The sequence below is a fragment of the Nelusetta ayraudi genome, unplaced genomic scaffold (genome assembly GCF_046127955.1).
Source record: "Nelusetta ayraudi isolate G7.1 ecotype Tasmania unplaced genomic scaffold, CSIRO-AGI_Nayr_v1 ptg000009l, whole genome shotgun sequence".
In the NCBI taxonomy this organism is placed as follows: domain Eukaryota; kingdom Metazoa; phylum Chordata; class Actinopteri; order Tetraodontiformes; family Monacanthidae; genus Nelusetta; species Nelusetta ayraudi.
Window position 1 is genome coordinate 824,058 of NW_027466059.1, and position 22,634 is coordinate 846,691.

General features: G+C 46.6%; 1 protein-coding gene across 1 annotated transcript in view; it reads right to left on the reverse strand.

Annotated features, from left to right (window-relative positions):
• The window catches only part of cdh13 (cadherin 13, H-cadherin (heart)), a 278,759-nt gene that overhangs the window by 117,274 nt on the left and 138,851 nt on the right, over nucleotides 1–22,634 (reverse strand). Inside the window, exon 7 of the mRNA XM_076019216.1 lies at nucleotides 12,019–12,163. Coding sequence (XP_075875331.1) covers nucleotides 12,019–12,163 — 145 coding nt within the window. The remainder of the gene's footprint in view (nucleotides 1–12,018; nucleotides 12,164–22,634) is intronic.

Genomic DNA, 22,634 nt, shown 5'->3' on the forward strand with positions numbered 1-22,634 from the left:
AACTCAGTTCTTTGTTTTCTCAGCATATTACTGTCCAGTTTTTGGGCAGCACAGTGGTGCAGTGGTTCGCACACACAGCACGTTTGCAAAATAGAAGGGAGATGTGTTTCAAATTACCTGAAAGCAAAATGACCTGTACGCGTCAACATGACTAGGTCACCAGCCTGGTTACCACGAGCTTGCACTGATCCAGGATTTGTCTAAGGGCAGGGGTGTCAAACTCAAATACACAGTGGGCCAAAGTGTAAAACTCGGCTAAAGTCGCCGGGCCAACATTTGCCTCTTATTTATTTGCAGCCTTTGATTTAAATTTCAACAGTAACCTTTTTCCACAGGCTAACAATACATTTAAAAGTGACAAAATCAACAATAAACCAATTAACTGGTAACTGTATCCTTCAATGAAAGTGCAACCATTCAAGTCCATGTCTTGGAGTAGTAAGAAAAAGTGCATAAAGAAAACATTACATATGGTTGTTAAAGTAAATAGTATGCCAAAATACCAGCAGAGCATTCTGGGATTTGTAGTTATAGCTGTACATGTGCTGTATAATACCGGCGGGCCAGCTGTAGTAATGATTTTGTATTGCGTCACGGGCCAAATATTATTACGCTGCAGACCAAATGTGGCCCGTGGGCCAGAGTTTGACAGGTTGCCAAAGTAGCAAATCCTCAAAAGGCTGTTGTTGTTTGTTTTTCCCATTTATCGAATGCCCATCAAGTGTCTTGAAATCTGAATCATGATCATGAGTCTCGAATCAAATTGTGAGTTCTGATCACACACACACACACACACAGAAACTATCAATCTGAGCAACAACTTCTCAACATCATTGCTTGAAACAGCAATACAATGTTATGTGAGCCTGAGTTGTGCGCGCACGCATGTGTGTGTGTGTATGTGTGTGTGTGTGTATGTATACATAATTTTTATTTATTTTCCTCACAAACAAGACATGGAATCAGCGGAGCTGCTGTATTCAGCAATTACTGGCCAAATCTTCCAGGAAATCAATTCAAAACGGCAAAATTACCTGAAGCACGGGTAAACCAGCAGGCATGGAAGCAACGGGGCAATTAGATGGCGACGTAAATACCACGCTGCATTCTCCCACGGGACCAAACAAGCCGCCGCCGCGCCTTCTTGATAAATGAATGCAAGGAAGGCAATTCTTATTAAGCTTGGGTGGAAATATGACTCCGGCGGAGAGCTATTTTTATCAAGCGCTATATGTTTCGTGCTCATTGGCGAAACCATTTCTCAAGCTGTCAAGAGCAGGAAATAAAAACACACGACGGGAGAGGAAACGCGACCGGATCCGTCTCGCCTTGCTGTCACTCCACGTGCTCGCCGCCCCGTCTCGGACCTCCTGTCAGCGCCGCCGCCGTCCCTCCGCCAATGTTTTTTTGGCGGCTCAGACGCCCACTTGTCCTTCACGTCGTCTCACTCTCTATCGATGGATTTGCCCGTGCAAGGAAAGACAAATTCCTTTTGCTTAAATGGGGAATTGGGGGGGCTGTGATGCCATATTGAGGAGTTGACAATTCCATTACTGGTCGCTGAGGGGGAGGGGCCCAACGTGATCGCACCTAACCGCCGGCTATGACGAGGCGGCGGCGAGGCTGACTGATGGACGTACACGCCGCCTCGCCTCGCCTCGCCTCGCGGTGGCCATGGTAGAAAATACACAGCGGGCCACTGCCTTGTTCTGATGTGTGAACTTTGCCATCTCTGCTTGTCCGACAATCCCGGATCAATACTCCATCAAAGGGCTCTTTCTTTCTTTTTTTTTTTTATTCTCCCTCAGCCGATCTGTTGTTTCTCGGGGCCAAAGATTAGAGAACACAGGCATGAGATTGCTTGTTGTCGTCCATAGAAAAAGGCATGGAGTGTACCGGGAGAGGAGAGAGAGACAGAGAGTGGAGGAAAACCGAGGGGTGACGACAAGACATTCTTGGTGACAGTGAGGTTTCACTTAGACACGGTGGAATGTGGCTGGAATGTGAATAAAGAAGGAGACGAGTTGGGGGGGGGGGGGGTTCGAGCCTTTGGAGTGGCCATCGCGACTCTGCAGCCACTCGAAGAAATGTTAAGAGTCTCGATAGTACTCTGGGCTGATTATTCCACTGGTTTCACTTTGAGCTCGCTGCCAAAATTACAACCAGTGATTTGCAATCTCTCCGGGCGTCAAACAATACCGCTGTCGTTCTTGTTTTGTTTTTGTCTGACACTGTGAATGCATTGTGAGGCAATCGCAGGTCAGAAGAAAGGAAAGACATAACAGTGGTTACCGTCTTGCCTCTGCTTCTCTGTCTGTCTTGACAGGCGTACCTGACAGAGCTAAAGAACCCATTCATGACACCGTTCCAAACCCATTCCAAGAGGATTTATGAGGTTATTGCACCAAAGGTCCCGGATCATGATAACATCCACCTCGTCCCTTCTAATCTCACCACATCTTTCTAGCCAATTCAACGATATAGAGCAAAAACCCTACTTATTTTCTGTTCCAAAAATCCCCAACTGCTCCAGTTCATCTCATGGTTTCCGTGTTACGGCAGGTTTCGGCGAACCCCAGAGAAGACAAGGGGTCTTAGCTGTAGATCCTAGAGGGTCTACATGGCATACCTTTATGATTTTCATCCCTCTTCATCCTCTGATTGAAGGATCGGTTTGGTTGTTAACAACAAGTCTTCGGAAATAAAGACTTTGGTATTTCAGTGTAACTTTACAACTTTGAATCATTTCAGCTTCACCAAGAGGGTAGAACCAAGAGGGTATGACACTGCACAAGGGCTTTACAACTGGAACGTGAGATGATCTTCCACCTTCTTGACCAGTACAAAATATCATCCAGACACAGCAACAACAGCGTAACCTTTTGCAAAACCTTTATGTCTACATTATAAATGGGTTTTATGAGTCAGATCAACTGAACTTTTGGGGAGCTGGTCTCCGATCGTAGGGGGCCACCTTAGGGCCAGTCTTGAAAAACAAAGACAGTATATAAAGGAGCCAGAGTTCCAGAGGAGGCAATGGCTGTCCTTTGTCAGCCGCAGGGAATTGGTTAGTCCAGTTGGACTCTAAAGGTTTAACATGAGTGTGTGTGTGTGTGTGTGAGAGAGAGAGAGAGAGAAAGGAAGCAGTGAGTAGCAGGACCTGGCAGGGGGAGAGAGCCGTGGACATATAATCAAGCCAGAGTTGATGTGGGACTTTGTGGGAGGGCAAAGGAGAAAAGAAACTCTTTAATAGATTAGCGGCACTCAAGGAGCAGAACGGCCGCCGGGCAGGCCGAGAGTTGAGCCATTGTCACACCTCCAATTCCCAGACCTCCACATGCCTCCATTCAACCACTGCATCCCGAGTTTCACACTTTAGCATTGGCCGGGCGTCTCGCCGAAACGTATATAAATCCTAATCTGCATAGCACTTCTGCGCGGCGAGGAGAGGCGAGGGCGAATGACGGGAGAGAAAGAGTTGACAGAGGGCTGAAAGAGATGAGATGAAAGAGATGTTGGGCCATTTAGCTTTTGGAAAGATGGAGGGTAACCGTGGAACACCGGCGGGAGAGCCAAATAATTTTCCCCCAACCGCAGAAATGTATTCAAATAAAGTCCCATTCAGACGTATTCAGATCAAATCACTGTTGCAGGTAAAGCCCATTTAGAATGCAATTTTTTCCCTCTCAGCGGTGTAATGCATATCGCTCCCTATGGTAATTCAAAGAAGATAGCTCAGTTAAGAATGCAGGGGGAGAAATCAATGATGCCTTACTGGTGAAAAGAGAACCAGGGCTTGAGAAACAGCCGTGCATTTTCTTCCACTGGCCACAAGGACTCGGACACATTGGTATTCTGTCCATGCAGTCACTCTTACTTTTTTTTTTTTTTTTTCAAATCACTCATGATCCAGCACACAAACTTTAATTGGAGAGATGTCCTCATCGTCAAATAGCTTTCAGCCGTCCCACCGCGACCAAACACGAGTCACCAAGTAATTAGAGGAAAATAAAGGCCTGACCAGGTGAGCTCAATACTTCGCCAAACCCAATGACACTGTATGCATACACATGCGGGAAGCGGAGGGGGTACGGTGCGGTGGGTTAGGGGGTGAGGGGATCTCATTTATCCCAACACAACAATGCCTGAGAGTTAATTGGGCAGCAGCCTCATTTTGCGGCGCTCTTTCACTCTGACAGGCTGATTATGAAGCATTGTGCGACGGTGCTTTGGCTGGAAGAGCGTTGGACAGACTGTTCGGCGGGCTAACAAAGAGAAGGGAGGCAGAGGGAAGACGGATACCATAATGGGACAAACGGGCACCATCATGCTACAAATTACCTGTCAGTTTTGGTGTAATCCCTCAGCTGAATCATTATCTATCTCCGGAATCAATCTGCCCGCTGCGTTCGCGGCGCACGGCGCCTCCATTTGGCTCGCCGTCCACAAAACCCGTCCGAAAGTCCCCCTCGACTTCCAGTAATGAGTGGCGGGGATCACGCCGGCTATTTCCAACAGACGTCCTGTGGGACAGGTGGGTTGTTGCGGTTTATTTAAAAAAAAAAAAAAAAAAAATCGGGGGATCCATCTGGAGAAAAAAGATTAGTCTAAATCGATTTCGGCCGGCCAAATTGCAAACGGCATCCTTTCACAGAGGAGGAGCCAGCGGCCGACGAGTCGAGAGACACGTTTTGATGAAAGCAGGAAGTGACTGCTTGGTTGCAACAACGTTGATGATGGTAATTTTGATATAACTAGATGACATTTCCCACCACTAGCACTACAGGCTTTTTTTTCCCCCTTCTCTCAACAGGCCTTAGTAAGTGTTCAGTCAAACAACATGGCAGATTGCAGGTTGCCACTGGGTGCTGGCACATGTCACCCTTACAGCTATAGTGCAGCAAAAAACCGCTGGGACTGATTTGGATGTGACATGCTAAGCATGCTTTTGCTTGTTTGTTTCCATCGCAGGTCCTCCCCCTTTCAAGACCTTAACTGTGGACTCTTGTGCTAGTGGTATCCCACGGGTGAGACAGACATTCCACCTGGTGTGTCAAGTTATGAAAGGCAACTGCGTGTCAAGTGCAGGTGCAATCATGTCTGCTCCCCGGGCTGTGGTTTTTGTGATGCCATACGGGCAAGTGAAGACGCTTTTTGAGAGCGGAAAGTGTGTCAGGAGCAATTGAAAGCAATTTCTGGTTCAAAGAATGACTGGGGTTTATTGTGCGCCGTTGGCCTGTTTGGACCAGGTGGCTGGCGAAGCCATATTTGGTAAAGCTGAAACCGATTGCGCTGATTGCTCTCCTTCATTTAGGCGCCCCGCGGAGCGGCCGCCGGCAGCTGGCGGACGCAGCGTCACGATGCAGGAAGCAGCCTCGCGGAGCAGCGACGTGCAACGTTGCTGTTAACAAACCAACTTTCAACTTCAAAAAAAACAACCAAAACAAAAAGAACCACCACATCTGTTGCAAGCATATAATTTAATCGTAAACTAATAATTTTGCCTTGTCTCTTAATGCACTTATGGCTGCGTGAGCTTCGACAAATTGATTTTCTGAATATTTATGAACTTCAATAAAAGACCTTGATTTCGCCTACATGAATTATGTTCCACATTTAATGTTTCAGGCTGTTCGCTGTGTCTCTATGTGCTCAACAAAATTACTGGTAAATGTCATCTGTCTTTTTTGTTTGTTTGTTTGTTTTTAGACTGAAAGTTGAAAGATTGAATGAAGTTCTTGCTAAACTGGTTCCTAATTTATGGTTGTATTATTATAGGAATCCAATTGGAATTGAAGTTTGAAACAAACAAAAAAAGAAAACTTAAAATTCAATTAGTACACGTTTAATTGTCAATTTGTTTGTGTTAATTATTAATTGGGCTTCTTAATTGAAAAAAAATATATATAGATATCCACTTGAATCAGTTTGGCCTTCGTTTCAGTCCCAAAGGCGCCATTTGAATAAAGTCGCATTAAGCAATGCCACCACTGTGCATGTGAGTGCGGGTGAGCCGCCCAGATCCCTCCCTCGCCTCCCAGCAGGAACTCAGGCCTTAATTACTACTGATATCAATACAAATTAGTTTGGAACACAAACAGAGACTCGGCTATGAGTAATACGTTCATTTACGTCCCATCATGTCTAATTACACGAGATATATCACCTCGACGCGAGGTTGAGCTCCTCTGCATGGCGGCGGCAGAGGGAAGATAAATATAAATTGCCAAAAAGACATGACAGTCTTAAAACCGTAATTTCCCAGGAGCGCACTCTTTCATCCCCCAAGTTCAGATCAGATGATTTTCTCTCCGCATCTCTCCCAGTGATATGCGTGACTTTCGTGATGTGATGTTATTGTGCTGCTGCCGCCGCCGCTACTGCGATGAGTCCCGAGTGGCCCTCAAAGCGAACGGAGGCGCGACACATAACAAATGTAACACCTCTGCATGAGCGCGATGCGCTGCAGTATTGAAGAGCATTTATTATTCATTTTCTTCCCCATCTGCATATGACGGCAACGGATGTAATGCGTCATTGATGCAGAGATCGATTCTTTGGGAGAGCCGTGCGAATCGATCCACTTCGACGACGTCGTTTACAACTCTAATTCGGCAGATAGGGGGCAGTATTCAGCATGTGACAGAGGGGCAAAAAGAGCTGCACACGTCCTGAAATTAGTATTGGAACAATATTCTCTGTGAAATTAAAGTGTTTTTCCATTTAGTATTGTTCTCGGAACTGACAATATTGGCTCTGAAATTACGTGGAAGTGGTTTGATTAAATGAACAAAATCTAACGTGCTTCAGTCACGGCTTAAATTCCCACGTTTTAAAGGCGTTTTTTTGTCGTGGATGAAGGAAAAAAAAAACAGTCAACACTGAGTGTTGCACTCCACCTCACTCCTGTGTGAGTGACTTTTTAATTAAACGAAGAGCGGCAATTTGGCGTTGGGCGGCTTGACCCCCCGACACCCGGTGGATTGTTTTTCATTGCCCGTTGCTTTTGTCGGTGGCCGTGTTTACATGCGCGGCGGCTACAGTCGTATTCCGGTTTCACATGTGAACGGAACATCCATCATCGGCCGGGCCTCTCCAGCGTTATCTGCCCGATATGTAACACGCGCTGATGTACAGGGCCGATTGGCATCGTTGCGCCGGCAGACTCTTTGAACGCAGATCAAATAGCATCCGTCTTTCTTCCCCGAGCATCCGCGCAAGGCCTCCAGCCCCATTAGGAAAATGACACACACACGCTCCCCAAGGTTGTGTTCCATCCGCTGGCCCTTTTATCTTTTGGATAGAAAGTGAGTCTACATCTGACCGTTGATGTTCGTAAATGGCTTCTCCAGTGGCGAGTTTGACGTTCGAGGCCGCGAGGAAAGGACCTGGCACGGCGTGTGTGACGTCATCGTTTCGCCATCAAGGTAGTTGTCTGACTGTAAAGCAGTGGTTTGCATGTATTGGCTTATCTTTGAATATATGCAGTTATGATGGGCTTGGACTTTAAGGAGAAAGACGTGGGGAGGAAACTGAAAAGCTTTTAAAAATGGTCCGGTACAGTCAGTTACATTAGAATATAAATGCAGCAAATAAAAATGACAGAACATATGCAGACCTGCGGAGAAAAAAAAGTCCATCTAATGTAAATGTAAATCTAAAGCATAAAAGTCCGGGCAAATTCTTCTAAAAGCTCAGCCGTTTTGAATTTTTGATACTTGGCCTGAACATCCGGGAAGGTTACATTCTTTTTTTTTCCACGCATCCTGATCTCTTATATATTATCTCTTCCCTTTATCTTCAGCTCTCCTTCCCCCGGTACGGTTATCCTCACAGAGTTCCACCTGCACCGCCTGAGCTTCTCCTCCGGGGATTTATTATTATGCATCCAAGACGTCATTTTTGAAGCAGAAGTGTGCTGAGAAATCCGTCTACTTCCAAAAGCCTCCGCCCTGAAGATATTTTCAGGGTTCTATTTGAGGCACATATGGGGAGGAAACAAGGTCACCCTTATCCGGTACATCATAATAGTACAGTAGATTCCAAATTACCCCTGGGGAAATGAAGATACATGTATTTTTCTTTCCCCCTCAAAATGAATTGCATGACTTGGTGCTTCTAACAGAGGCTGCTGATTTATGCATTTAGCTGGACGAGTTAGCAGCTTGCAAGAGAGAGCAAAGCAAAGAGAGATTTGAAAGCAAAGGGTGGACAAAGAGGCGCGGGTTGCACCATTCTAATTAAGCCACGTGAACTGAAATGACGAACAGTCGCTGTTATCAACTTTTCATCTGCAGACCTGCAGGACGTTTCAAGTTTGTCAGTGTTGCCTGGCACGACCGGACGGCAACGGAAAATCAATATTTCACCAGCTGAGGTTTGATTGACAGAAGGTTCGTCCAATCACCTTCCAGATCTTTTTTTTTTTTCCTTCTTCTTCTTCTGGGGGGGCCTCTCCTCTGCAAACATTTTATTTTTATTTTTCTTTCCAGTTGGCTCGTTACCAGCTAGACGCACGAGGAAAAACTAATGGACTGAGAACGCGTCCCATCTGGCCGGCCAGATTACAGCCGGAAAAACCCGCGCGGCGACTCGGCCTGCATGCTGAGCAGCTCCTCGGTTTCTCCGCGAGTCTCTCGGAGACGCACGCGGCCCGCACCCCGGTGAGAGGGTGCATACGAATGACCCACGGATGGAGGACGAATGGAAGGCGGGAGGAGCGGCTGATGGTGGCGGCGCGCGCCAAAGTGAGCATTCGTCACATTTAAAGTGTGAACTGTAGACGGTGATTGTTTTTCTTTTACGTCTTTTTTTTTTGGCGGCGGGTTGTAATTTAAAAATAGCCGAGTGGATCGATGCAGATGATGACGCTATTAGGTTCCTGCACTCGGCTTTTTTTGCAAGCAATACAAGCAGGCCGAGGCTTTCTATTGTTTCGTAAATGTTGAGCGAGATTGGGTCTCAAAAAAAAAAAAAAAAAAAATAGAAGAAGAAGACAGAGAAAGAGAATGGAGCCGTTGCTTTTCCCACAGGGCTAATGCTGCCGTCAACCTGATTCATTTATACAAATGCGGCGAGAACAGCAGAAAAGGTACTGCGACTCACGAGTCGGTACGATTGGTTACGATTCGCTCAGGACTGACTGAGCGGGTCGAACGCCGAGTGAGGAGAACATCTCGACATTTTGCTCCGCACGGCGCAACCCATCTATTACCATCAATTCCTCAACTGGGAACCAACGGGGGTGGGGGGGTGGGGGGGGATCTGACAAGGCTGCTAAATGTAATTTAAATTAGCGATTCAGAACCAGACAGCTCATCCAAGTCAAACTGACGTTGTTGGCGGAGTAAACTATTTAGCGTGCAGATTTTGCGGGCATATGCACAAAACGCACGCGTCAGACCGCCGTCCTTCATCTTATCTCGGAGCACAATTAGACCTGGCATCCATGGCAACTGGGCTTCCAAGGAGCTGTCAGAGGGAACTCCATGAATATGGAATCAAACCTCCAGCTCGTTTAGTTTTGCTTAGTTCAGCTGGATCCCAACAGGCTGTCGTCGACTCGCTGTGTGCAGTTTGGGAGGTCCGGGGTGGCACGGGCTTCAGATCAAATCTGTTATGTAAAGACCGTGTGCGTGTGTGTGTGTGTGTGTGTGTGTGTGTGTGTGTGTCATTCTTCCTGAGATGAGCCAATTCTCGCAGAGCTGGAGTCAAACTTAATGAGTCTTTATGATATTCAGGTGTAATTACGGGCTCAGCTGAAAGGAGTCGCCACAGCTGTGATTGGTGCCTCCCCTCACCGGCCCCTGAAGACCCTAAATGCGATGAAAAGTTACTGTTCTTCATTCGGTCTTGGCATTGTAGTCGAAGTTGTTGTGCAACGTTGCCTCTTTTCGTATTTTGCAGCAATTATTCGATGTGGCGCATCACTGCCTCCGCTGCAGCTGCTGCAAATTATTTTATTCTGGCTTCAGGGGTTTAATTACCCAGATAGAGAAAATTAATAATCCAAAAAAAAAAATACAAATACATTGAACTTAGCCCTCTGTTCGCTGCCTCCCGCAAAAAATACTTCCTGATGAACATTTATGCCTCATTGCTTCGTCTTGGGTTAACAAGGCAACCAGCGGTCAGTCTGAGAGGGACAAACACACGCTTGAACAATTTGAGAAAACTACAGGGACCCCTTTGTGATGTCAAAATGAGCTGACTTAGCAAAATTTGCGCAGAATTTCTGGGGCAGTTTTCATTCTCCATTAGGGAATTTTGCATTATACGGCATCAGGAAGGTCAGTTACTCCATGATTAAAACATGAGTGGAATTTTAATTTGATTCCTGCAAACCAACAAGAACTAGCTGGATAATCTCCCCCGTCCACTTTTCCTCTCTTTTTTCGCAGTCAGGCTTATGTGTGCGTATGCCCCTGTTTGTGTGTGTGTGTGTGTGTGTTTAAGAGAGAGCGAGGGCTGCCTGCTAAATGATCTGTCTTAGCCTTCAACGCTCGGCTGATCTCGGTTTTTGTCTGTTTGGCTTTTTTGGCCTAATGGTGTGAAAACAAACAGAGGGAGAGCAGTGCACTGCACTTTACACTCCCAACCACCTGGTGGGCACCTGCGTTAAAACGTCCACCCAGAGCCATCACGCAAGCTCGCACCCGGGTGCCACTGACATGACGGACCTGTGCGAGTCACAACCAGTGACGGAGGAAACGGGCAACTCCATTAGAACCAGAGCCACGCGTCCCGGCGTACATGTCGGTTGACAGGCCATTCACACCGCAGATTGCGCCAATGTGCGCGCGGACTCGATTCATCTCGTCTGCTTGACGTTCCCGAGGCAAAGGCAGCGGCAGGGCGAGCTGAGTCACAAAGCCGCACGATCAAGCGGGCGTTTATTTGTAATAACAGCCCAGCGAGGGGGGGCCGCTGTCTGTGCACAGTAAGAGAACAACGCCTCGGAAGAGCCGAGAAGACGAGGAGGCAGTGACAAGAGAGCGCCGTGACATTCGAAAGCGGAGGTGAGGCGTCTCCGCTCCCTGCCAGGAGCTCATGATGGCACGGCTGTGGGGAAGGAGGCGGTCGCTGGCTGTCAGGCCACGAAACTGCAAACCCTTACTGGCAGCTTTATTAATAGCGGTATGGTGTCAAAGTAATGTATATATATTTATTTATTTATTTTTAATTTATTTTTTTTGTAGACCAGCATCACTCACGCACAGGGGATGGCACACACACACACCACGCTAATGTTAGCTCACTTGCAAAAGAACAGCCATCCCAGCGGCTCAATCAGAATCAGCTAGCAGTCAGTCGCTGTTGAAAATCAAAGCTAGAGCACGAGATATTAGCATTTTTGCAGCAAATATGTGTTTTCTTTTTTTTTACTTAGCTGTCAGTTTGTTGGCTTCAAAGACTTGGCTAATAATACGTGCTAATATCACGTATGCCTGGCCTCTTTCGCAAAATGCCGCGTGAAGTGTTGCTATGGAAACAATTCTGTGTGTTGATTAAAGACGTATGCAGATGATACTCGATGGGTTTTCGCTGCATTGTCACAATCTGCAGAGGTGCCACGGCATCCAAGTGCTCGAACGACTGCGGTGTCAAAAACGTCTATGGCAGCAGGTGTCACAAAAGAAATGTTTGCGATTCCAAATCCGGCAAACAACCAGATTTAACTGTCTGGAACGCAGCGAAAGAAATTGTAAAGCACGCGGCTCTTCATGATAGAATGACTTCCATTAGTTTTTTTTTGGTTTTTTTGCAGCCTCACTGCAGAAGCACTGTTTCTCAGACGCGAAGCTCCACTTTGATAAAAGATGTATGGGAAGGTAAGTGGCCGTTAGCGGCGCACTCTGACAGAACAAGGTGAAGGCCGAGGTCGGAGAAGGGACACGTTCGCTGTGCGGCAAAAGTTCAGTACGGCTCGTGGCGCAGAGTGTCGACAGCATCCGCGGCAACAGAAGCCAATAACTCGGCGGCTCCCTCGCGGGTCCTCCGCATGCGTCAGTCACCTACCTGTGGGGGAGCCCTCCAGCACCTCTCCTCTGTAACTCGTCTCTTTGAAGATGGGCCGGTTGTCATTTTGGTCGATGACAGTGATCACCAGTATGGCCGGCCCCTCCACCAGGTTCCCAGAGAAGTCGGTGGTTGAGACCTCCAGCTGCGGACAGCAAAAAGATAAAAGGGTTATTTTGGGTTTTTTTTTTCCTTCACACCTGGTGCTGCTTTAAAGGTCAGCGGTATTTCGGCGCCTTGGGAGCCAGCATGGCACCAGTCTTTGATAAACGGCGGCGGCAGCAGCAGCGGCAACAGTCAACAAAGATATAATCTCCGTAAACAAACTGCAGCCGTGTTGAAATGAAAGTGCTGCCGTCTCGTGAAACGCTGATATATCACCGTCAGCTTTTGTTTTTGCAAAAGACTTTTTTTGTTTTCAACACACCGGGTCATCTGAAGCAATTCTCTCCAGAGAAATACTATCTGGACTCTGGTCTGAAGCCACAGTATGTAATTTGTCCACCTCAAAATGATTCCAGTGATGGGAAATTTATATATATATTTTTTAGATTCAGTGACTTGTCACTGGAGAAAACAGCCGCTGTCACTTATTGTTCAGTAAGAGCAATATATGTATGTATATATATCTATATATCTATATAGATATATATATCTATATAGATATATATATATATAAATGTGCGCGCGCACACACACACATATAAGGAAGGGAAATGGAAAGTCAGAATTGGTCCATTTGTTATTTTCTATATGTATATATTTATATGTATATATATATATATGTATATAAAAGCATGCATTTCAAACACGTCAATTTCACAGACAGTTAACTGACATGCAGGTGCCGTAAAACACTGAAGATCAAAGTGCACTGTTGCGTGGCCTCGACTGGGCACTCCACGCTTTGGCGCGACGTCATGGCTATACTGCTGCAAAATGTCAGACGGCATCTGATGTCATCTTAGCATGCAGGCGACCGGGAGATCAGAGCGAGTGTTCAAAGAGATGACTTCACTCCCGCTTGTTAGCGCTGGAGCAGAACCGCACAGACCCATCAGAGGAGGAGGAGGAGGAGGAGGAGGAGGGAGAGACGCTCCTCCTTTATCTCCGCCGTCACGTCCTCTCCCCTTCTATCAGTGACGCCTGACATCACGCAGCCTATCACACGAGGGCCATCCCGGCTCCGCCCATCTCTCCCGCTTCCTGTCTGTCACCTAGAGAACCGGGGGGGAAGACAGCGTGGCGGCATTAACGGCCCGCGGAACCAGGCATTTAGGGCGTCGGGTGCCTAATGGTTTCATAGCTCATCTGCTCCTCCCCTTCAGCGCGTTGGGCAAATTTCCCATCATGCTTTTGCCAGTGAGGGGCCATCACGGCCTGTTCTTCCATGCCGACGTGTGTCTTCAGTGCGACACATCCAGCAGCTCCAGCGGGATAAAATGTGTGGAATTATAGCCTCTTAAAACGGACAAAAAAAGCAGTCTTAGTTTCTCCACGGCTTGTCGCCGCTGTAACGAGAGCACCCACTTCGAGGAAACCTGTACTTTATTTTGAAGTAATGCAACAATCAAATATTGTTTGTGACGGCCCGCAGCGCAACAAACGTGGGCGATGCTGCCGAGAGGCTTCTTTAAAATTCGCTTTACCGAAGCTTTCTGCCCATTATTGTGTCTCTAGTCTTTCGGTGAACACCCTGGACGTAAGAAAAGTCCATCTCAGAAGGCGTGCTCTGAAACGCACAACTCTGGGCGCTGAGTGCATCGCCGGCACCCCTGCAAACGTGGAAGTTGCAACGGAGCTTCAGGTTCAGCAGGAAGTTCAGACAAAGTGTTTGGTTTGGAAGCCGCGAAGAGCTCAAGGGCTAAATTTGCTGTTTTCTTTCAATAAATCCGGGGCAAATGAATGGTGAGAAGGTGCTCCAAACAAACCTTCCATCCTTCAGCCGTCAGAAAATCAATGGCGCCAACGACTGCAAATGCAGCTCTTTTTCATTCACACCCGCCATTTTTTCACTTAATTAACATGTATTTTGCAACCAAGACGCTATTTAAGAAAGTTTAACAGTCGGTAGCCCAGCGTTACCCAGCCACCAAGCAACCCCCGGGGCAGGATAAATAAATGTTTCAGCCCGTAATATTTCACAAAGAACACTGTTCTTGGGCCGCGGGCCTTGTGCAAAGCAGACTGTGATTAAACAGCACTTATTCAACAGCAGAACTATTCATCAAACAGTGTTCGGTAAATGCACCCTGCCCTTACTCAGGAGTGTTAAACCTGGAGGTGCGAGTTGCCCTCTGATTGCTCCAACCTCTGCTGGATGGATGCAAAGGACTACTCCTCGCCGGCTCTTGCTGATTGGCCGGCTGCGTGACCGTCTGGTGCTGGCCCTCTTTCCCCCCGCAAGTATTAAAGGACTGAAATAAGACGACCAGGAGAGGACAAAACATGCTGTGGACATTGAGAATAGACGTCAGCGGTGTTTATTATTAGTGTGTGGGGAAAGATCTCCAGAGACTTAATAAGCATCCACTGCATAGTGCAAATAATGTCTATACACCACACACGCTGCACATGCCACCGCCATGAGTCACTTCTTTCTCTGGGGAACGTTTCACAGCAGAGGACTGGACATTCAAAGTGAAATAAAGCGAGACGTCCTAATTAAAGGTATCGCACATAAAACCTCTCTCACTGCGCGGGAGTCCAGTGCTACGCTTTTATTTTGTTTTTTGTTTCTTATTCCTGACTTATTTCAGTGTACATCTACAATCACCCCATCAACCATGTGTGGGTATGCCTAGTGTCGGCGTGCGCGTGTGTGTCTGTGTGTGTGCACGTGATTTCGCGACCTCACTGTCGTCGCATTTGCATTTGAATTTGCATTCGGCCACTACGTCTTGCGACTTGCCTGTTAGTATAATGAGGTGATTGTGTCCCATCAGTGGTCATAAAGAAATGTTGGTGTTTTTTTTTTTCCCCACGTCGGAAATTATCATTGTGTGGCTGTGATTTCATTCCGAGGGAAAATTGCTTATTATTGGCTGGGAAAATTAGCGAAGATGGGCTCTGTACCAGCGCCGTGTCATCTGCGGAGGGTCGTGGGACATTTCATACTCTGTGTGTACCTCCAGTGTGCGGAATGGCCTTGTTTAGTGGGAACGTTACGAGGCTTATGTCAAACATTTGTGTTCCGCATGTTCTCAGCCTGAAAAATGTTCCCCCTTTTTGTCCTGTGATGACCAGTGTTGTTGGGATTACTCCATAAAAGTAATCCAACTACCGATTACTGATTACTCTTTAAAAAGTAATCTGATTACTTATGTAACTACTTTGTTTCATAAGTAATCAATTACTTGTTACTCATTACTTTAGTTCAAAAACGGACTCGTTACTTGATGAATTAATAATTATATAATTACCAGTTTTGCCAATGTAATCCCGTTACATTACTCCATTATTGAAAATTAGTTTCATTACAGTAGTGGATTACTTAGTAATAGATTAATCGCCAACCCTTCCTGCTTCCCTTTTATAAACACAGCAGCTTTTTTCACTTTGCTTTTGATAGTTCCTGTTAAATGGATCTCTTTTGTTAATGCGACCCCATCAAATGGAACGTTTCCAAAATCTATTGATTTCTTTTTTCTGACCGTCATCCAGCAAGGGAAGCGCTCGTACAAAACTAGAGAGTAAGCTCTTTCTCGGAGAAGACATAGAAGTTGATTGGACAAACTTTCAATTTGTAATCACTCGACGTGCGTCACTGCCCCGTGGCAAGCTGTGACACACTGCAGTCTTCCACTGAACTCCTGCCAAGAGCCGTCGGCAGCCGGGGGAACCTTCGGCGATGTTCTTTCTGTTGCTGCTCTTAAAGGAGTACAAGGAATGCGTGTTCCAATAAAAGTGCCGCCACTGTGGGGTTCACGCTGGGATCACTGCTGTTATCAAGCTGCTTTTACCGCCACCGAACCCTGCTCACGCGCTCAGCGGCCTCTTTGCTGCAAAAGGTCGCCGACTCGTCTCACAGGGTCGGGTTCGGCTGAAAAGCATCCGGGCGGGAGGTTTTCATGGTGGAAATGTGAACATTCATTTGGATTTCGAGCCTCCTTGCGCTTATGGGTTCCTTTTAAATGGCTGAGAATTCTGGGTATCGATCAACTACTGGGGTTAAAATTGGATGAAGAGTGAACGGTGGTAAAATGTTAAACCATCTGTGTTTACTTTGACGTGAAGGACACCTCGGAGCCTCTACAAGCGGATGGCCTTCAGGTCCCAGATGAAAGCCACCTGATTGCAGAGGAGGGATATAATATCTCGGGTATAGGTGCGAGTCAATTGGCTGCCTGGCTGCACCGGGGGGCTTTATCACAGCGTTAAACACAGATAAGAATGAGAGGAGTGAAAAGAGAAGGAGAAGAAAGGGGGCCAAGTCATGCATATGGAAGTGCCGCCGCCGCCGCCGCCTGCCGCCGCCTGCCGCCGCCTGCCGCCGCCGTCGCCTCGCTTTGCATTCACGCGGCGCAAGGCCCCATTCAAGAAGGCGACCCAATTGGCGGGGCGGCTCATTTCAAAGGCGGCTTCCTAAGATCCCAATGAAGCTGCTCTGCTTGTGGCTCGAAGGCGAATCCCAATGTGCGAGCCCCCCCCCACACACCACCTCTCCATACACAGACCCCTGCCTTTTTCTCCTCCAAAGAGAGAGTCCCCCGCCCACCACCAACCCTTCAAACTCACCCTAATCATTCCAATGGACACAGCAATCTGATCAGCATGGAATTTGCTGCTGACGTGCTTTACTGTGCCCCTCCGGCAAAGTACGTTTGATTTAAGAGATCAGAGTTGAACCTCAGGGACATAAAAGAACGTTTTTCACGTCCAAAAGATGTCGAGGAAGCTGGAGGAGCAACAGGAAGTGAAGAGGGATTTTTAAATGTGTTATTTGCTTCTTTTAATTTTTTAATTGCCGTTATTTTTCAAAGAGTTTGATCACAAGGAACAAGCAAAAGTTCAGATGTTTTACTTCCAGCCAACGTGAAGAAAACACCAAGACATCCTTTTTTACAGTGGATGAAAGATTTTTTTTTTTTCCAATGAATTGTTTCCCCTTTACAGTCTGAACCTCAGCGCACTATCTTGTCTTTAAAAACACAAACAGGGACACAACAAGGTTAATTCCGAAAAAGTGAAGCTATTAAAAGCGGTCATGACGGAGGAAACACAACTCCCACATATTGTCAGCTCCTCATGTTGCTTCCCCGAGAATCTGAAATACTACGTGGGCTTTCAGTTTGCTTTGCTGCACGAGATGAAAAAAAAGGAAGCAAAGGGAAGTTGCATCTTCATCCCATCAAAAGGTTGAACTAAACCCTGCTTGTACTTTCTTTTTGAAATGCTTCTGAGATTTTTCTGAAACATCTTTTTTTTCCTTCTTCTTTTTCTTCTTCTTCCAAACATCGCCTAAAGGAAAATGTTTTACAGAGCTACATGTTATTCCCATGGAGGTGGCGCGCTTGCAAAAACAGATTCAAGATTGAACTCAATTCAATGGCAGGAATAAGTCCCACAGAGACATGTGCATGTGAGTCATCCTCAGTAACCTCGCATGGCAGAAAGTTTCAGCTGGTCTGAAAAAAGATTTCATGATCAGCTTCAGTTATGACGAGACAAAGAGGCAACCACGTGCTGAGCGATACAGCAGCTGGTACTTTTTAACGAAAAGCAGGGGGCTTTCTTTGTTGGGGAAAGATAGTTTTGGCTCCAGCAAGAATTTATTTGAACAAAGAAGAGAGCAGCGGTCAGACGTGCGGCTGAAACACTGAACGAAGCAGCGGAGCAGCTTAAAAGGGAATAGCGGAAAGTTGGTCAATCACTTTCCAAGTTTGTCTGCCCTTTCCAAAAGCTGAGGGTTATCTGTGGGCTCTTTACCCACATAGATACGTGAGACGTCTGAAGGACGGAGGGAAAATTCCCATTGGGAATCCCGGGTCATGAGCTGAGATCAGTCCAAGTACATGAAAGGAATTATCTGCAAATCTTATGTGTCCCTGTCTTTAGTTTTAGAGCAACATGACAATAATTCCCGTGTGTGTGCATCTGTGAGAAACCCTAAACATTCATCACTTAAACTGTCGGATTTTTAGAGCGATTTCTGGCAGGCGACTTAACATTTACATGATGAGATAAGTCACATCCTTCGCAGCGTCGGACGCGGCATATTTCTAAGAAAGTGCCATTTATCTCCTTCCATTCACGCGGCACTCCTTGAGCTTTTCTCTTGGAACAGACATTGATAAAATCTGAGCCTCGCACGCTGTGACAGGTGTAATTTCAGCGTTGCCTTGAAGAGGAGATCTCGCTCTCGCGTCCCTTTTTCGCCGCCTCGGCCCAGGAATCAGGCCCCCAGAAGGCTGAGGACAAACAGCGGCCGGGCCAAAACACTTCCAGTGGGGCCGACGTCGCACCACTTATTTACCCAAGCAAAATATTTGTCATGTCAGCTGCGCAAGAATAAATCAGCTGCGTGTGTGTGTGTTGGTGAGTGTGCTTTATTAAGAACTGGCTAATTGATTTTCATTCCACCATCTTCCTGAGGGAGGGGATTCTACTGCTTACAGACAGACCGTCAACCTGATTAATCGTTGATTAATCAGGTTCACAGTGTGAGATTTGTGCATATCAAACAGGTGCTCGACAAATATAAGCGGATTACCATCACCATCAGCATGCTAGCGCACTCTTGTTCTGTTGCGCAGAACGTAATTGCTAAATGCTGTCTGTGTGCGACAGGTGTGAGTGTCTTTTTTTTTTGTGTTTTGTTTTTTTGTTTTTTTTAATCATTATATCGAGTTGATGTTAGCTGCCAATCAGCCAGGCTGCATAAACGACTTGGTGACACACTTTAATAGCATCAAACATTCCTAAAGGGTAATTCTCAGGTTTGAACTGAAGTGTGCACCCAACATATAAAGTATATGTACATATATACACAAAATAAAGTTGACACAACCTAACTTTTTTTAATCCATATCATCTAAGTCCATTAATTGGTGATATTAATGACTCCTCTGGCTGAGATTCCTGAGACATTGCTTCACTCCACGGCAACTCTGATCTTAATCTTTTTAAGATTTTTTTTTGAAGCACTGGTAAGATGTTCCTACGCAAACACCTTTTGTCGGAAAGTTGCATTAGAAGTTGAATCATGCCGCGCACAGGTGTCTTCTCGCGTCTCTTATCCCGGATTGACTCATCAGAAAGGCTCCTCGGCACATCAAACAGAATCAAGCGCCCCGCGATTGTCAGAGCAGATATAAATAGACGTCTTTGCAGAAAGACAGAGAAAGAGAGAGGGATTGAGGGAAAAGATGGGAGGTGAGATACAGTGGGAGAGTTAAAAGCAGAGATGATGGAAAATGTTAGAAAAACCTTTCACTTGGATGGCTGTCTGGCTAGATAAAAAGAGAGTGAGGGAAAAAAAAAACCCACCCCATAATCCTGCTTTTGAAAGGCACTGAAAGAGTCACAAAGGCTCTCCCCGGTGTATCGCACTACAAAATAGCCCAGCTTCTCTCCAAGGCTATAATTCAGTCTCTTTGGGTCTGGCACCGAGGTGCTGTTGTGAGGCGCTGGTGGAAAACAAAGCTTACCTGCTGCCACTCTACACCCTGTTTTTTTTTATGTTTTTTTTTTTTTTTTTTTTTTAATTTGTCTCAACGTGGCACCCAGACCCCCCCCCCCCCCCCCCCTTATTTCAGAAGCAAGAAATCAATGTGCTGCTCCACTTTTCCTTTTAATAACTGCTTGAATAATTTCAAAACCAGATCCATCATCTAACCGGAGCTCAGGCCCGCTCAACTTTCAGTTCAGTTCAGTCAGGACGACTTTTGCCATCACAGACAGCGTCTCTCCTCCCAGCTCCACCCACTTCTAGTACAGGTCCAATCACAAGTCTACTCTTTGCCCAAGTGCCTGTAGCAGTCAATGTTCCGAAGGCCATTCTCTCTGCTCTTACTAAGCCGTCATGCTGGCAATAAGATGATTCAACCAGCGAGGAGAAGGTCAGGTCACTTAAAGGACCTTGCCGATTGAAAAACATGAAGCGCTAAATCTGCAGCAGACAAAAAGAATGTAAACTGATACAATGCTGAAAAGAATTGTTGCTGGTAACTGGGCGAAAATCACTGCAAACGCGGCTTGATGTTCCTTGCGAGATTCTGGTGAGCCAGACGGACACGCTGTGTCTCGCTTCACACAAGTGAGGTCAAGAACTATTGGAGAATCAATGAACGGACTCGCATCTCATTGTGGTGGAGCATAATTCCCCTGATGAGAGGCCCATTTTTGTTGGTTTTACCAATTATTGCAGCCACTTCAACCACAATGTCTTCATTCCTAAGGCATATCGCTGTCTTGGTGCCGTACGTGAAGCTTGTCCCCCCCCACGAAAAACAACAACAACAAGAACAGAAAAACAAACAAACAAGGGACTCGCTATCTATCAGGTCATCTGGGACTGGCAGACCATCTACGGTCTGCGAGGATTTCTGCAGCGACAGCAGAGCCGTGACGACTCTCCGAGGTAAACATCAGTGGGCTGAGGCCCTGGAGCAAACAAAGATTGAGGAAAAGAAAAAGCCTATGAGCTCTTCATTAAGCATTCACATGTTGTTTACTGTGTTTCTGACGCGGGAACACCGGCCGGGCGAACCCGGCCACGGAGACAATTTTGCACTATCAGCCGAGTGCAGCGGCGTGTGACTCTGCTCCCCGCGGAAACTGCGGCTCGGGATCCCGAAGGTGTCGTAATTGCTGCAGCTGGTGGTGTTGGTGGTGGTGGAAGGGGGGGGGGGGGGGGGGATTTGTGGGGGTCCGCATGTCCGCATGGCGTCGGGTGGCGCTGTGTGTGTGTGTGTTGGGCGAGTCTTCTTTTATCTGTTGACCGCGCACGAAGGCCTAAGTGCACGCCAGGGCTGTGTTCTGGCGTGCAGGGCAGCGTGTCGTGCTCTCCAGAGGCCGGGAAATTACAGTCCAGTCAAGCAGAAAACTGCAGTGGGGTTTTGGAACAGCAGGCTTCACCTGTCTCAGGGCACCTCTTGCTCACGAGGTGACGCCGACTGTAAAAAAAAACAAATAAAAAAACAAGAAGGCGTTTGATGGGGAGCTGGAATGGCAGCGGTTGCCTGAAATAAAAGTGAGTGGACGGCTGAGTGCTGGTATTTTTTTTTGGGGGGGTGGGAGGGCAATTGTGTTGTAAGAAAATGTGTTTTTTCAAAAGAAGAAAAACCCGAACTTTGGCCGCCTGCTGCTCATCTTGTAACAAAACCACCAAGTGTGAGCGCTTTCTGAGGCTCGCAAAAGCCTCGGCTGTCTGGCCTCTCCATCTTTAAGAGTGAGCTCAGTGGCTGCTTCATCTGGGTCACGATTGGTAAACCAGTCTGGTAAAAAAAAAAAAAAAAAAAGACTTTTTGATGGCTTTTTTGTCAGCCAACCCCTGAATGAGTTCAAAGTTTCATTGTTGCCAGGCTCAAACCGATACCAAAAAACATCCAGACACAGATACCATGAAGACGAGCATCTCTATAATGTGACCTCTTCAAGAACAGCAGAAAAAACACTTTCTACTGGAGGACAGCGAGACGGATGAGGGTGATTTCAAAGATAAGAATCAACCAACTCAGACGTCCCAGAGTTTTGCTCAGGTTTAAATCACATGAAACAAAAGATGTGATGTGAAATCCCGAAGCGAAATGGCCTAAATTCGTCTCAAACTGTTGGAACGTGCAGCGTTCTCAGGGTTGATCACAGCCTCGTCAATCTGGGAAGCTCAATCCATTCACACGAGCCCACCAAAAGAGCCCTTTTAGATAATGTAATATTAATGTGCAAATTGATATTTACCTGACACGTTTGAATGGACATCCGCAAAGATTAGGACAGGAGGGGACGGAGGAGGACAACGTGCTTCCTGCTGTCTTGTTTTTAATTCACTGCCCTTTAAAAAGCTGTCGACGGGTCATTGACGACGGCTCCGAGGTCAGGACATTTCAGCTGCAAATTCAATTTATTTTCTGGGTTTGACAGCTTTTTTTTTTTTTTTTTTTTTAATTTAAACCATTAAAAGAAAGATTATGCGTGCACCCATAATAGGTACAATGGCTTGCATACACAAAAACTAAACTCTGAAAAAAAGCAAAAATCCACACACCCTTTTCCAAAGGCATCCTCTGGGAGGGTCAAACGCTTCCGTTGTTACCGAAAGGCACTTTTCCTGCACGTCAGCACCATGAAGGATTAATCACAAACCCTTCCTCCGTGACACGCCAGCAGGTGGAAATGGCAGCGGCGGGCAGGTGTAAACTAAAGGGACAGATAGGGCGGAAGGAGCACTGACTGTAAAATTTGATGAGATGACAGAAACCGCCTGGGCGTCCACGAGATCCGGCGCTAAAGGGCGGCGCTTCGTAAAGTCACAGAATTAGCAAAAACCAGGAGGTTATTCGTTCCGTCGGGCAAAAGCAACAAGCCCGCAGCTTCTCCGCGTTCACGCTATTTGATATTTTAATATTGAGCTGTGCGAAGCTAATATGCTAACGTGAGCATTTCTGCAGCGGCAG